This window comes from Chelmon rostratus, chromosome 22, assembly GCF_017976325.1.
Source record: "Chelmon rostratus isolate fCheRos1 chromosome 22, fCheRos1.pri, whole genome shotgun sequence".
Lineage (NCBI taxonomy): Eukaryota > Metazoa > Chordata > Actinopteri > Chaetodontiformes > Chaetodontidae > Chelmon > Chelmon rostratus.
Window position 1 is genome coordinate 8,873,318 of NC_055679.1, and position 16,117 is coordinate 8,889,434.

Sequence of the window (16,117 nt, forward strand, 5' to 3'; positions counted from 1 at the left end):
AAAGAAAAACTAAAACAAAAAACTCCCCTTGCATCTAAAAAAAATGACTTTTTAGGAGTGAATGAAAGTAAAAAAAATAGAACCCAACAACCAAGAAACATGACAATATCATAACCATTAAGGCAAGAACACCTGGAGTGGCATCAGCAATACTGTAACAATATGATAGTGTTTAGGTACATGGATATGATGAAACATTTAACTACTTCTTCAATGTCTTTTTTAAGCACAAGGTTGTTCTTAAAAGCAACTTCTTTTTAAAATCCAAACATCATTTCATCTTTTTTTTTCCCTTTTTTTTTTTTGTAAAAGGTGATAAGAAAATAACAATGCCAGACACTAGGGACATATGGATCGTAAAACTACAAGAAATAAGTTCTAGTTTTAAGTTGCAACTTCAAAACCACACATTGTAAATCCCCACCGTTAAGCCCCCGCCCGGTAAATGAAAAAGGTATCACTTACATTAAAACCATTTTATCCTCTTGTGATGGTGTATTCCAACAGTCACCAAGTTTTGCTTTACTTACAGCGATTGTGTAGTCTGTTGCAAATTAAAGCATTCATTGTTTAGTTTGGAAAAAAAGGGGAGGGGGTGGGAGAAAAAGTTGTCCTTGCAATGCAGCTGGCAACTGTTGACCAAAAAAAGCATCTTTACATCTTCTTTTTAGTGCAACTCTTTAAATGTAAAACATTTCCAGTGATTCCTTGAGAGGTATCATTTCTTTGTTTTTTGTTCTTTTTTCTTTTTCTTTTCATATGTACGTATTTCACACCTCACAGAATAACCGTCTTCAAAATATCCAAAGCAAGAGGTTTTGTTTTTATTGTTTTGTCAATTCTTTTTTCTTTTTTTTTCTCTTTTCAACTTTTTGCTGCTCTGCATTGGCATGGCCTTCCACAACGTCTGTTTACTAGAACATAAACACAGGAGGGGGATCCAGACCTCCTGTGCATTCCCATCCCCTTCAGCCTCCACGTTTGACGCGTTTCGTATTCAATCACCCCGGCGGAGCCTCATGATTGGAAGTCCACCCTCCACCTCTGAAAAGAAGGGTTAGGAGAAGGAGGAACAGGAGGAAAACTGGAGGATGAAGAGAAGAGGGATAGAAGAGAGAGAGTGCGCTGTACAATGGGAACGAGCCCAGATCAAGATCAATCAGGGAAATAGAGACATAGTTGAGAAAAAAACCCACAGGAAAAACCTTCATATAACGCAGTAGGGTTCCCTTGGTAACCTGGATTTTCTGCAGTAGAGGAGTGTGGTGCTGAAGCAGCGCCGCAGCTCCCTGTTGGAGAAGATGCAGATGAAAGGATTGACCCCAGCCTGGGCAAAGCTCATCCACACGGCTGCCGTCAGGTAGCCCCCGGGGACCACGGGGCCCCTTGCAAACACCCGCCAGTAGCAGGCGACCAGATAGGGCCCCCACAGTGCCAGGAAGAAAAACGTCATGATGTAGAACATCCTACTAATCCTCTTCTCTGTTTTGAATTCATCCAATACCAGCAGACGCCTGCGGCCCGCAGCGTTGCTGTTCTGCCGGATGCCCAGCAAAGTAGGCGGGGTGGGGCCTCGACCGAATCCCGCCAGCCAGTTGGCCGCCGCCTGCCCGCTGGCGCCTGGCCCGTGGAAGGTCCAGTTCTGGCTGACGGCAGGCACGAACTGGACAGGCTTCATCTTTCGACGGTCGTGGACGAAGAAGATGAGCTTGAGGTAAACCAGCTGTGTGGCCAGGAGGATGAGCGCCAGCAGGAGCATGAAGCCCAGCGAATCGTTCGCCCTGAAGGAACGGTGCTGGAACGTGCACTGGTCCTCCTCGCGGATGAAAGAGTACGTCCCCACGTCTAGCACCGGCGGAAATGCCATAGCCACTGACAACGTCCACACCATGCAGATGACGGCGAGACAGGTCCAGAAGGTCAGCCTCTTGGTGTAGAAACGGTGATGTGCGATGGCCAGGTAGCGCGTGACACTGACGCAGAACAGCATAAACGCCGTGTGGAAACAGGAGAGGACCCCCAGAAAGGCGATCACCTTACAGGTCAGCGTGCCATAGGTCCAGGCAGATCCATTCTTGACCGAGGTGAAGACGAAGGGGAAGCAGATGGCGGAGCGGAGGATATCAGAGGCGCACAGGTCCAACAGGAAGTAGTAGGGCGCTCTGTGCAGGCTCTTGTCTTTGACCAGCAGGATGGAGATCAGGAGGTTTCCAACCACACCGACTCCAATGATGAAACCCAGAGAGGTCAGTTTGAGGAACGTGGCGAGAGGAGAGACATTCTGCAAGATGGTGTGGTCCCCTGCATGGCTATAGTTCGCCATAGATGGAGGAGGGATCATAAAGATAGCGGAATAGCTTCAGCCAAGTATCATGATCTAGAGGTGGCGGGGGGAGGCGTTAGATCCATTTGGCGGTGTGCTTTGAAGATGTTTCCAGGCATATAGGCGACCTCTCCTCTAAGGCATCCTTTGTTCCTTTGTCTCATCACACCTAAAAAAATAAATAAATAAAATAAATCCCTGAAAAATATCATCCACCCATCAACATTCAGTCCCAAACAACAGCTGCATTGTTTTCAATGCTACAAGGCAGAATGTGAGAAAAGCAGCAATTCGCCTCTGCCTGCCTTCTGTTTATTTATTTATTTGCGTTACATTTGAACGTTTGGAGAGCGGCTCAGTGCGGAGCTCTGCCTCAGCTGGAGGACTTGGTCTCCGCGCAGACAGACACGCAGGCGGTGGTGGAGCTGGATGAGACGAAAGCATTCATCTGTTACAGTGATGGAGAATTCCCAGAACAAAAGCACTGACGGCACAAAAAAAAAAAAAGCAGTCCAGCCTTCATTAAGAAACGACGCATTTTTTGTTTTGCCGTCTCTCTCGGAAAGACCCGGGTTAGACCCCTCCTCTATAAAAAAAGGCTTGGTTTGGGATTAATGTGGACATTTTCAGCGCACTGTGAAACATGAAGAGAATTGCAGCCCAAAATAAGCTCTTCTTGATCACACCCTGCGCCCTGCAGAACAGAGGACGGCTCTCCGAATAAACTCGCCCAGCCTTCGTGCGTTGTGAAAAATCGACGGCGGGGCGCGTACACAACAAAGCATCTGTGTTTTTGCCTGATTAAAGGTTAACTGGATTACGGGTCTTAACGTTAATAAGCAGTGTTCTCATTAGGGCGTTCATTGAGCCAGCATCCATTCCCCACATCATCTCTTACATTAGTCATTAGGAAGAGTTGAGCGGACAGACTGTAATACTGACACTGAAGCCGCATTTCGACATCATTCTGCTTGTTAATGCGCGGGTGTGATTATCAGGACTGGAAAGGATGGCTGGAAGTGACAATAACAAGCCTGCTGGTGGTAATATTATGGGATGTTCTGCTCGACATCCCCCCTTTTTTTTAATTGTTTGGACAATTACATGTAGCCTGTGGTGATATCTGCTGTCACTGGTGCTGGCGTATGTGGGTCTACTTACGTGTTTTAAATGCGTCCTCCCGATTCTCAGCCGAGTATTTCTTTTTTTACGCGCGTTTGTGAATCCGAGAGGGTTTCGGTCAAAAAAACATACGGCGGGTTAAAAGCGTCGTCCTTGCGTCCCGATCGCTTGGATGGATCCGTGCGTCCATTAGACTAGAATAATTTCCAAGTCCCCGCTATGAATTGCGCGGAATCGCAGCCGCCACACAAGACAAGGCCAAAAAAAAAAAAAAGAAAAAAAGAAAAGAGAGAGAGAGAGCGAGCGAGAGAGAGAGAGCCGATCACAAGATCAATCAAAATCCTACCTGTTGATAATCCGATTTCGTTTTCCTCCCGGACCTTATTTACAATGCACAAGTCGGGTTTTTGCTGTTTTAAAAAGCTTCATTTGTCGCCTGCCCCCTTTTTCCTCCACGGTGAATATCCTACAGTAAACGGAGCCCAGTGCGCATGCGCCCTGCATCCCTATTTGTGATCCAAGACGCGTCTTGTCTCTTGTTGCAGCAGCAGCGGCGGCGGCGGCGGCAGCGGCTCCCTCTCTCTCACGGTAACATGTGCTCAACGGGGCCGCCGCTGGCCGGTAACGCGTTACAGCAGTACTCATCGCTCCACCCGGTAACGAGTAACGGATTACTTAGAAAAAAACAGCAGCTTTGCGTAGAGAACAGATAATAACAGATATATTTATAGTTCTCCTTACTGTTACACATTAATTGAGACCTGCTTCTTTAAAGTTTGTTATTCTTTTTAAAACCACACTATCATTCAAATAGTATTTAAATTATACAAAAACTAAATGAGGTTCAGTGCAGGCTGATTGTATCTCACCTTCTGCTTGCTAATGGTGCCCTCATTCCATTTATTCAGCTATAGCCTTTTTTATACCCTGTGCAATAGCTCTCTGTCCGCCCTTCACTGAGCTCATACATGTTTCACTCTGCAGAAATGTCGACCATTATGTACAAAGCGAAGGGTTAAATCAGGCAGCCTAGTTCACCTCAGGGTAGAATGACTTCCCCTGTACTGTATATGCATAATTGACAAGCACTTTGCGCGCTGTTGTTCCCTCTGCCTGGGCAGCATGAGAAATTCATCGGATCTGATTTCTCAAACATGTATGAAGAGCCGTGATGTCATGAGCAGTGTAACAAGTGAATTCAGACACACACACACACACACACACACACACACACACACACACACACACTGAAAGGTTGCTTTATGTCCACTTGTGCTATTAAGCATGAATGAATTATGATCATACATGTAGGAGATGTGTTTCTAGAACTGTGACAGTAGTGAACAACGTGAACTGTGCAGATTTCTATGTTTTATGATTAAAAAACGAACGTTGCTCAGAGCTTAACGTGTGCAGCCAGACCAAATATCCCAGACGTGGTGACCTAGAGACTGAGTGATTACTCCAAGAGAAACTGTTACTGCCCTCCAGCAAAATTAAAGCAAAGGCCTTCATGATTTTGTGCATGTCCCAATATTCTCTAATGAACAATCCGTCATTTTGGCACAGACCTTGTAAACATTTTGATGTATCGTCATCCCAGGGTTATATAATGATTTTTAATCTTCAATTATATGAGCTGATAAAGTTTTTTACTGCACACGTGAGAGTTTCATTTTAAAAGAATATTGGTTTTAAAAAAGTCTAAATATTTTGTTAGCTTCAGTGGTGGAATTAGCTGAGTAGATTTATTCAAGTGCTGGAATTATGTACAATCCACTGGATTCATCTCACAGCTGGTTAGTTTGCAGATTCAGACACAAAAAAGATTCAACTAGATCCCAATCGTTTTGTCTTGTGACCCCTCACAACTTCAAGGGTCATAATTTCCAATATTTCACACAGAATGCTTAATATATGAAAAAAGAAATCCAAACGCTGGTGTAGAACTTTTATAATCATCTCACAACTCCTCAGATTCATCATATGACCCTCTGAAGGGGCCTGACCCTAATCTACCCGACTGTAATGTAAATAATCAAACTCATCTTCACCTCGACCAGCAACAAAAGTTACATGTTTGCAGAGTTTATACAGCAGTGTTTGACAATCTGAATGTGCAAATCACTGATGATACTTCTATGCTTTTAATAAGCAGGTGTTTGACGGCACAACTTCTGTTTGTAATGGAGTATTTTTACAGTCGAAGATCTACTTCTTCCTCCACCGTTTTGTGTGTATTGTTTGCAAGTGTTCCGTTCGCAGGTGATCTGTTCCACGTCTGGGCAGGAGAGCACTCAAACTGAGAGGCGAGTGGGGAAATGTGACTGTGCGGCAGATCACTCAAATATCACGCAAACCTGGAGCTGTGAAGAGCATCAGATGAATCAATTTATTATTCTCAAAGCCACTGTAACATACTTAAACTGCGGAAATCGCACCAGCTTCACTCAAGTCATGTCACCACACTTCAGATATTGTGCCTATAACAATGGCAATGCTGTGTTGCACATTGCAGACACAAACGCATCAGGAAATCACAGTGAACACCGCTCCAAAGCGTGGAAAATATGCGCAATATGCAATGCAAGCATCCATAGGAGAGGGCAGGGTAAGTGCAGCAGTCTTTTCATGTTGAAGGCAACAGGGTTTGGTCTTTAATCTCAGCAGTGCAACAAACAACAGTTCCTGGTTTTGGACTTCCTGGATGTTTCCCTCACGTGGTTTCCATCGCGCTTGACGCGTTAATCCCAATAAGGCACGTTTCTCGCCAGTCGCTCCTCCACAAACCTTGTGCCAGAAGGTCCGTGTGAGCTCATGGAGGTGGTAATAATGCGGTGGATGATAACAAAACGGGACAGGCGCACGATCACGGTCGTCTCTTTCACAGCTGTCCGTTCCGCCTCCGCGCGTACCAGCCGAGACAGGCGCAGAAACCCACCACGGTCAGGACGGTGCCCAGGAGCATCGCCAACGCGTCCCCCGCATCGTAAGCCTCCGCCGCGGGGATCAGAGAGAGAAACATCAGCCAGAAGATCGCCGCGGCGTTCGGAAGTTCAAGTTTAGGAGCCATGTTGAGCTTTTCCGCTGTTGCTGTTGACTTTCGGGAAGCTGAGAGGCGCCTGCGTCACAGTCAGCTGACAGCAGCGGGCGGCTGGACTTCCTGGTGCGCTCAGCCAATGGCAGAGCTGCTTTATTCTAACCTCTGCCTTCTGGATGTTTTCATTTCTCTTAAAGAAGATTCACTTTACCTTTCAGCAGGAATTAGTCCTGTGGCACTGAAATTATTGCACATGTCAGTTGTTTTATTTTTCACCGACAAAAATGAAAAATGCAAACTGTTTCTCATTCAAACTGTCATTATTCTACAGTCAGTGGATTTGTGACATCGCTCCTCTTATTAGTGACAATCAGGCTGACAGACCGTCAGTGCTTCATGTCCCTGCCCCTCGGGCCCTGCTATAAACAAAGGAGATTATTTTACGTCAGTCAGGCTCATCAACAGCTCTTGTCTGAAGCTTGATGTCCCCTCTGAAGACAAACACGTGTTGACATGCATGGGCTATTACTGTTTGTCGCATGAGACACTTGTTGGTCAAGGTCAGATCAGAAAAAAAAAAAAAACACAGCCAGAAGACAAGTTTGCACATTAAGCTCATGGTTTGTGAGCAGCCCTGGTCTATTTAACTACTTCAATTTGGACAGGGACAGAATTTCACTCTTACAGAGCTCTTATCTCCAGTTCCAACCCAGCTGCTCCACTGTGCCTCAGCACACCCCTGGTCTCCTGAAACGTGCTGAAATTGCTTCAAATCAGCCGTGTGGTGATGACTAAACACGCCAGCATCTCGGCCCGTGCTACAAATTGTTTGGCTTGCGGAGTTGTGCGAGGGATTGGGGGGGGTCGCAGGGGCTATATCTCTGTGTGCTCTCCTGGGGCACGTTGCCTGTAATTTAATTAGAGCGCACAAGCCAAAGTAAAATATTGACCTTGTAAGGCTGCCATACCTCTGTACCTGCCTGCTCGGAGCGAGGAGATGAATGGGCCCACGTCCCCTCCGCTCGCTCCTCTCATCATACACTCTCTCTCCTGCTCCTGCTGTCTGTTTGGCAATTTGTCTCGCACAGACACAAGTTTTCTGGAGCCCCCGTCTGATCTCTGCGGCCGCATTTGGCGGACCACATGGCCGCTACAGGCCCCCTCGAAGAGCCGCTTGTTCGGAACATAAATCGTGAAGCGGCTGAATCTGATGCAAATTTTACTTCCTGACAGCAACATAAAAATCCAACTTACGGGGTGTTTTTAATGTGTTGAGCCGTCAGAAATGTCCTCCAGATTCACACTCTGGTAACTGCACTGGCAGATAAACACAGCAGCAGCAGCAGCAGCACTTAGCCTGGATCTCAGCGGTGTTGGTAATTGATCAGTGGGAGGATGAGAGAATATCCAGAAATGAGAGTGTTTGTCTAACGGGCCAGGACAGTGACATTAATCTTCCCCACTTCTGTGTTCTGCATCGTAATGTGCTGCTCAGCACCTGCAGGCCCCGTCACTAAATTTTTACACTGAACAGGCTGGAAAGGACTCATTCTGTACAGTGTGTGCACCAGTGAGAGACGGTGAATATTCAAGACTAATCATTTCAAAGTCAAAGTTGCCCTGTCCTCATTATTCCTGTCATGAAGTATAGCTATGATGATGCTGGAGCTATTGTTTTGTTTTTCCAGAGGGGATAAAAACTTTTCTTTTTACATATCTGCAGACATGATCAGCATTACAAGGAGGTGTTAGCTGCCTGTGTTGCTATGCTAGGCTGAGCTTAAGTGGTAATAGCAAATTTTAGCGCTTGCCAACACAGATATTGCACCAAACAAATGATCTACACCAACAACGTCACCCTGAACCAACCAACCAAATTCAGGCCGCCTGGAGGACACAATTGTATGGAAGCCCATTTCTGCCCATGTGATTTGAAAAAGATCCTTTAAGTCATTATAGTGAGAAAGTTTCTCAAAAGAATGAAAATCATTCTCATTATTGTCATTACTTCTCATTACATTACTTATTAAGTCATTATTTTGAGAATGTTTCTCAATAAAATGACTTGCAGAATCCTTTTTTTCATGACTTGGCGGAAATGTGCCTCCATACATTCGCCATATATGAATAAAACATCAATGATATATATTTGAATTTCTAAGCAAAAATGAATTTCAATTTCAGTTCAATTTCAAGTTTCTGTGTGTGCTTTTCCAGTGACTCTGCTTATTTTTTTATCCTCTCCATTTTGATCTTGAGAGACGTTCCTTCCCCTCAGTCGAGTTGAAGTGCTGCTGGCCGCCAGGAATCAGTGGCATGCCTGGCCAGGAAGGCACTCTATAAAAATGTCCATCTCGACTTGTGCTTTAATTCAATAGCAGGATGTTAAATCTTGTGCATGTGTGTGTTAGTACCAGGTATTTGTGGATGGCATTTGTCCAAGCAGCAACCTCTGGCGATACAAAATGAATGCAGAAGTGCAAACAAACTGTAATTCCTCGAGTGGCCACTTGGGGCTGGCCCCAAAGGGGAGTCAATCCCCATAGACCCCCATATTAAAATGCCCAACTTTACATCACAAATAAACATGCTTACAGCCAGGTATAATATAATTTCCCTATTACACCTGTACAGGGTTGTATTTTTATAAAAGTTACTCATTTAAATGATATTCAGGTTTAAAGTTATGCGTAAGTATGGGCTTGGCTGCTTTGAGTGACAGCTAGCAGCTAGGGGTCAGCAACCAGGCTTCATTCAGCCCACCTCACTTCCACCCACGCTCCACCAATTTTATCGTTTACAATATTCCAGTTGGAATATTTCCATGTCATCTTAGCTTTGTTTTGTATCTTATTTATTTTGGCCAAGGACACTGTGCTGTCCTCAAATGTTTTGGAGGTACGGTGAACTGAAAAGGCCAGTTTTTGAGTTCTTTGTTTTGTAGGCTTCATCCATTCTCAATTACTTTCCACAACAGTAAGGACAGAGTTTCACCTTTACCAACCAGCACAAAACATCTCTCCCTGAAGATTAATTATGTTCTGAAATTGGTTTCTCAGAAAACACTGAAAAGCGGACCCTTTAAAGCAATTGCTGCTTTTGTAGTGCTTCAGTGCACCATCCATAATGAATTGTAGTGTGAGGGACATGACAAATGGATTTTCCCGTGTCTTTTGTGTCAGTGTTTGAGATGTTGAAATACTCAAGAGGGCCTGAATCAACACCAGAAAAAGAAAGGGTTGCTTGGTTCTGTGTAACACAGCGCTGGGCCACACTGACTCACACTCTGTCAGGGACGTGGGATGAGCTTTAAAACATTGCAAACCTGCAAAAAGATGAATGACGCAGTATAATTATCTATTCATATTGGAAGCGGAGAGGGAGTCTGAGGGTGGATGCTTGACAATCACGTATCTGAGTGTTACACTGACAGTTGTATAATCGTTTAAAGGGTAATCAATTCATCCTTGCATTTGTTGCTTTGTTTTTGCAGAGACTCAAAATTTGCTTGAGATAATTAGTCACAGTGGATATTTAGTCATCTTTTATGTCGATGTAACGTTGTCGTCACGTGGTACGCAGCATTAACCTCCCTTCTCAGCGTGTTCAAGTGACATTTGAGAGCTGCCAAACGGCATCGCATTCAGAAGCAAGTTGTCAGAATATCAAACCCAGAATAAACCACCAATGTTATAAGAAAGGATTATGTGAATGTGATTTTTTTTTTCTTTGTTTGTTTTTGGCTGAATAAGGTCACTGTTCAGCTGCTGAGAGCCGAGTCTTCGTATCAGCTACCCAGATGCAGGAAGAAAGCTAAAACACTATCTGCCAAAAAAAAAAAAAAAAAACTTCTTTGCTCTGATTGATTTCCTACATCAAGAAAGTTCCAGTTTCTGCAAGGTCATTTACTGAAATGAATAGAAATGAATAGCTGCCTGGAAGGTAGGAAATAAATCTACATTGCTGAATGAAGATCACTGCTCACCAAAAACAGGCTGCTTGGGGAATAATATTCCGATCTGTGTAATATTTATCGAGGCCAGCTTTTGATCAGGGAAATTCTTTCAAGCATCCTCTTCAAGCAGGAAATCAGTCTCAAAAATGATTGGCATTGCTTTGAAAACAGTCGGCAATAATGTTTCTGTAGATCTGTCGTAAATTGGCTAAAGGAGCAAGTCAGTTTGCTTCTGAAAGGAGTACAGAACGTTTGTCACCTCGCACAGTTCACATGCTGAACATGTTAGCTAACAATAGCCAATCCGACCCCAGCCTTCATTTGGAGTTGTGAGGAGAATATGTGGCTCTCCGGCTGAAAACAGCTGCAGCTGTGAGTTAATTAAAACAGTAAAGTTGCGGGCTGTAAAACCAGAGCAATTAGCTGAAAAAAATGCTAAAATGCTCCATAATGCTGAGAAAAACTGCAGATAATGTGATAATTCTCTGTAGGAATGTCACAAGGAGCAACTTCTTGTACATTATAGATGGATGTTTCCCGATGTTTATTAGTATTTACTCTTAATAATAAAATGCAGCAACCCCTGTAAGGCCTATAGACACATTCTTAAAGGCTCACTGTCTAGTTTTAGTTCATTTACAGTGTGAATCAGTAACATGCAATCAACTAAAGCATCATCACCTTACTGCAGAGCTTCAACACAGTAGTAGGTCCCTGTAGCTCCCTGAGATTTCCCTCATGGAATTTCTTACGGAAATGAGTGGAAGCAGCGTCACTATTTGCAGCGTATGGCACAGGATGTGTGCCCAAAGCTTAACGTGACAAGCTTATTTCAAAAATAAAATATCCGGAAACAATGACTACCACCCTGTAAAAGTGATTTATTGTCCAATATTTAAAACTAATCATAAAAAATAATTACCTAAGGAGGAAACCTCCTGAGTTTTAGTTTACAAAATGACAACTATTTCAAAGGCTGGCTCCTTTACATTTTTTCATATATCAGGTGATGAATCTCCAGTAATGTATTTCCTCCTTTTTCTGGAATGGATTTATAGTGTTTTGTAGAACTGTTCAAATGGTTTCATTTCTTTATCATCTGTTTTACTGATTGATGAGCTTCTCCAAAACAAAATAGATGGACTCCGCATCAGATGGAAAGCAGTACAGTTCTGGTTTCCTCAAGGTGATCAAATCTTCCTCGGCTGCGCACGAATGTGTAGCCTGTGTCAAGTATGGCCAACAGCGGAGAACATCACAGTCATTCATAGCATGTGTGCGCATATGCACATGTACATGCATGGGAGATTGATAGCTCATCACATTTCCTGTCACAGCGTAAATGTCACCTCCGTCACTCGCAATGATGAACGCAGTCATGTGGTTGGTCGGTCATCGGCGGTGTTCATTTCCATGGAAATGTTTGTCCAAACACACACACACACACACACACACACACACACAAATACACAAAGTCACAGGTGTCACATGTTCAAAGACAAAGTGTGTTCATGATGCTTGATGCTTCAGTGTGTGTGCGTCAGATATTAAAAGAGTAGTTCAATGCCACTCTCGATTAAATATAAAGCCTGGGCCAGAAGATAATTAGCTTAGCTTAGCATTAAGACTGCAAGCAAGGGAGCCGTGTTTGTGGCTGTGTTCCATGGTGAGAACATGTGAACTCAACCCAATTAGTATGCAAAAGAAATGTGAATTGTATTGTAGATATGTAAGAAAGGTGGAAAGGAGAAAGAAATAATGGTAGTCAAAACAAACCCCAACCTCCTCTCTATGTGGGCTCCCCTTTTAGTCTTTGTTCAGCTTGTGCTTAACCACGATCTTCAGCCTAACCAAGTCGTTTTGGTGCCCTAACCCTACCAAACTGCAACCGTTTCACAATGTTCACTACATAACGTACTTAACTCACGTTTGTAACCGCCAGAAACATTTCATTACTCATTTGCAAATGGTGCACAACGGACCAAGCTCCATTCTTACCGTGTTCTCAGTGCAGATGTACCTCAAGCGAGAGTAAAAACTGACTTCCTGAGTCGTAACAGCTGCGAGGACAAAAAGTTATCACTCTTCTTCGGTGGAGTCTGGATGCTCAAAAAGCAGCTTTCATAAAACCACATTCTGACAGAGACAGTGTTCTGCAGGCAAGATTTGTGGTGTGCGAGTTAACAGCTAAGAAGCTGAAATCTCACTCAGAATGAGAATTGTGGCAAAGGACAAAGTAAAATTGTTTTAAAGTGTCAATTTGTCTGAAATAATTCATAGAGATGGAGGGAAACTTGGGAAGTCATTGATAGCAGGTGTCTGTGTGATTAAATTTAATTATTAAAACTTCATGGTGGACATTGCCAAGAACCTCGAGCTCCAGCAAGCTTCTCAGCTCTCTGCTCTCAAACGTGAAATTAAAGCAAGTGCAACTGGAAAGAAGTAACACTGGGCATTGTCCTACTCTGCAAGAACAAAAACTGCTACGACATCTGTGAATATGCTGCTGAGTGTGAAAACTCCTTCAGGCACTTGGCGAGAGGTTTCAGGACAAGAGAAGTAAACAAAAGCTTAATCATCATCGCTACCATCTGACATCAGACGCCTCGCTGAAAAGAAGCAGCGCCAGCCATTGCAGAGGTTAGAGTGTGTGTGCCACCCCTGTGAAAAAAATTCTGGGGGCCCCATTGAGGATGGCCCCTGAGGGATAAAAATTGAAACAGCCCTTGACAGGAAGAAAGTTCTCCACCAATTGTAAATAGTGAGCTTTAGAGGTTATGATGGCAGATTATTATTAATATTTTTTTTACAGTTTGGACCTTAGGCTTGACACAGCTAGCCTGAGGCATGCTTAGCTAAGCAAATCACCTGCTGGCTCAAGTGTTGTCAATCATTTTGTCTAATTCTGGGTAAGAAAGGGAATAATTGTGGTTTCTAAAATGTCAAACTCCTTTATAGCAATAACATTAGACATAGTAACGGCCACAGTGGTGCTTAAAAACCGGACTGTGGACTGTGAGGCAGAAAAGGATTTGCTGGTGGAAAAAGACACACACACACACACACACACACACACAGGAAAAAAACACAAAGATGGAAAAAGCATACAAGCATGTCTTGGTCCACCAATATCTGAGGCAGACCTTGTTAATCTGAGGGACATCTGAGCCGACATGGCTTTAGTTACTCTTGCTCATGTTTCGAGGTAGGCATTAGGAGTCTAAGCCTGGGGATCGCGAGGGTCTGATAGAGGCAGGGGTCTTCTACCACACCAGACAAGACCGAAGGTGCAGGCTGTTCAAAGATGCCCCCGAGACAGTTCAGCACATAATAGCAGGGTGTGAGATACAAGCTGGGGCCGTGTACACTGAGAGGTATAACCAAGTGATTGGGACTGTGTACAGGAACATCTGTGCCAAGTATGGATTAGACCAAGTCCCAGTGGGCTGAAAGTATCTGACGACGACAGAGCCAAGATCCTCTGAGACCTCATGTTCCAGACTAACAAGCAGCTGCTGGCTAACCAACCAAATGCTGTGTTGGTTGACAAGGACAGTAACAACAGAGAGAAGGTACCAAAGACTGAGAAGTACAAGGGGCTGGAGGAACATCTGGAACAGATGTGGAAGGTGAAGTCCAAAGTGGTCCCAGTGGTAATAGGAGCTTTTGGGAGTGTGACTCCAAACTGGAGGGGCTCCAGCAGATTCCAGATACAACATCTGAGGATCTGGGTGAGAGGCTGATTTTTTTGGTATTTCGGATGTGTTAGGATCAGTTGCCTGCACTCCCTTTTCATTTCCTCGTGTGTTGGGTTCCCTTTGCCCGTTTGGGTCTTGAGGGTGTCTTCTGCAGGTAGCAGTTCTGCTCCGCCCACTCACTCCACCTGCTCACCTCCTGAGCTCACCTGACTTGATCATCAATCAAGACTCACCTGTTGTAAATTAGCACCACTCCTGCCAGTGTTTGTTGAATCATCTGTTATGCAACGTGGTAAATTTGTCTGTCAGTGTGAGAGTTTGCTCTGCTTGCTTGGTGCCTACCTGTTTACCTGTTTCATCATCTGAAATCAGCTGTTGCACATTCTTTAATTGGTCATTAAAACATCATTGTTGATATCCCACCACCTCTGTCTCCATGTCTGAGCGCTGCCTTTGGGGACCTGTTCTTGCAAGACAGATTCAGACCTCATCACTTTTATCACTTATTCTGGTTTTTGTCTGTGTTTTGTTTTACACACCCTAAACCAAATAAAAATGGCATGAGTGATGGAGAAACATTTCTGGTGCCTCCTCAGTGGATGCGCTCCCCTCGCCCATTTAAAGTTCATGGCTGTTGATAAGTGTATTATCAAGCAGGCTCATGCTTGATGCCCTTGGCTGTTGCCCTTTGACAGCTGAGGGAAGAACAAAGAAAAAACAAACCTTTATCAGCATAATATTTTGTTACCATTACTATACAGCCATAAATATTTCTCTTGTATCTTTATCAAAAAAAGAGAAAACGAACATCCAAATATTGGACCTATCATTATATTTCTAATCATGCTAGTGGCATGGATCTAAGGCTGGCAGCTGCTCAGTCAGTCCACCACTTTGGTCCAGATTGATATAGCTCAACAACTATTTAAAAGAGATACAGACTTACTTCAGTATTTCATTAGCACCACCATTAGGTGACATCTATGGTTTTGAATGAAATGTCTATTGGAGGGATTTCCATTTCAGGATGAATCGTAACTAACTTTGGGGACCCTGTAACTTTTAACCTAGCTCCATCATCAGGTCAAAATTTCCATTCGTCCAGCACCCATGAGCCTCACCTGTACTTTGTATTTACTGCTAATTAGCGAATGTTAGCATGCTAACACAAAAGGCTAAAACATTGAACATGGTATACATCATACCTGCATAACATCAGCACACTGGCATTGTCACCATGAGCACGTTAGCACGCAGATGTTCGCATTTCACTTAAAAGCATGACAAGATTTACTTTACCAAAAACGTTCTTTTCAGTGAAAGGCCATAGAAGAGCAGACCGACACCAGGTGGAAGTGAGGAGGAGAAAAGAAATGAATAACCTAGATGGCTCGGCAGAGTTATTAGAGCAGAGTGAAAGAGAGAAATAACCTCAGTGTGAATTGATGCTGTAGCATTCATTATGATTCTAAAAAATTTCTAAAGGTGCGCCCACGTCAGATATAGCCTTGCTCCGCTCAAAAAATACGTGCCTTATATATTTAGAAATAAATTATTCCACTTGAGCATTTTCTTTTGTTCTCTATTTTAGCAGCTGCACCTGTGCTATGCCGAGGCTTGAGTTGCACCCCTGCACCGCCTCTTCTCTCATGCTTCATGTCAAATCGCTGCCATAAACAACTTATTAAGTGACCTATCTGTCTTGGCCAGTTCTGCTGGCTCGTTCACCCCAATTACTTTTCCCGTGGAATGTCTATTCTGGACCGCTTCGCCCTGGTTTACACTTAAATCAATACTTCTGCAGAACCAGAGAGTGCTTCCATTCTCAGCATCAGCTGTCATGACACTGTAAACATGTTATATAAGATGATGTATGTCTCCATGTGCTCATAACAGTATGCACTTTTCTAAGCGCAGCCTCCCTGGCTGAAGAATGCTTCAGGACGTCAGTTCCATTTACTTATGAAGTTGTACCAGTG

General features: G+C 43.9%; 2 protein-coding genes across 2 annotated transcripts; both read right to left on the reverse strand.

The window, feature by feature from the left end:
• Positions 1-1,207: 1,207 nt before the first annotated feature.
• On the reverse strand, positions 1,208-2,341 carry gpr85 (G protein-coupled receptor 85). Its single transcript, XM_041964250.1, has one exon. It carries the CDS (start codon positions 2,339-2,341, stop codon positions 1,208-1,210), a length of 1,134 nt encoding a protein of 377 aa, XP_041820184.1.
• A 3,473-nt stretch (positions 2,342-5,814) lies between these two features.
• On the reverse strand, positions 5,815-6,585 carry LOC121625890 (small integral membrane protein 30-like). The gene has a single exon (XM_041964207.1). The coding sequence runs from the start codon at positions 6,516-6,518 to the stop codon at positions 6,330-6,332; it is 189 nt and encodes a 62-aa protein (XP_041820141.1). The 5' UTR covers positions 6,519-6,585; the 3' UTR covers positions 5,815-6,329.
• Between the last annotated feature and the right edge of the window lie 9,532 nt (positions 6,586-16,117).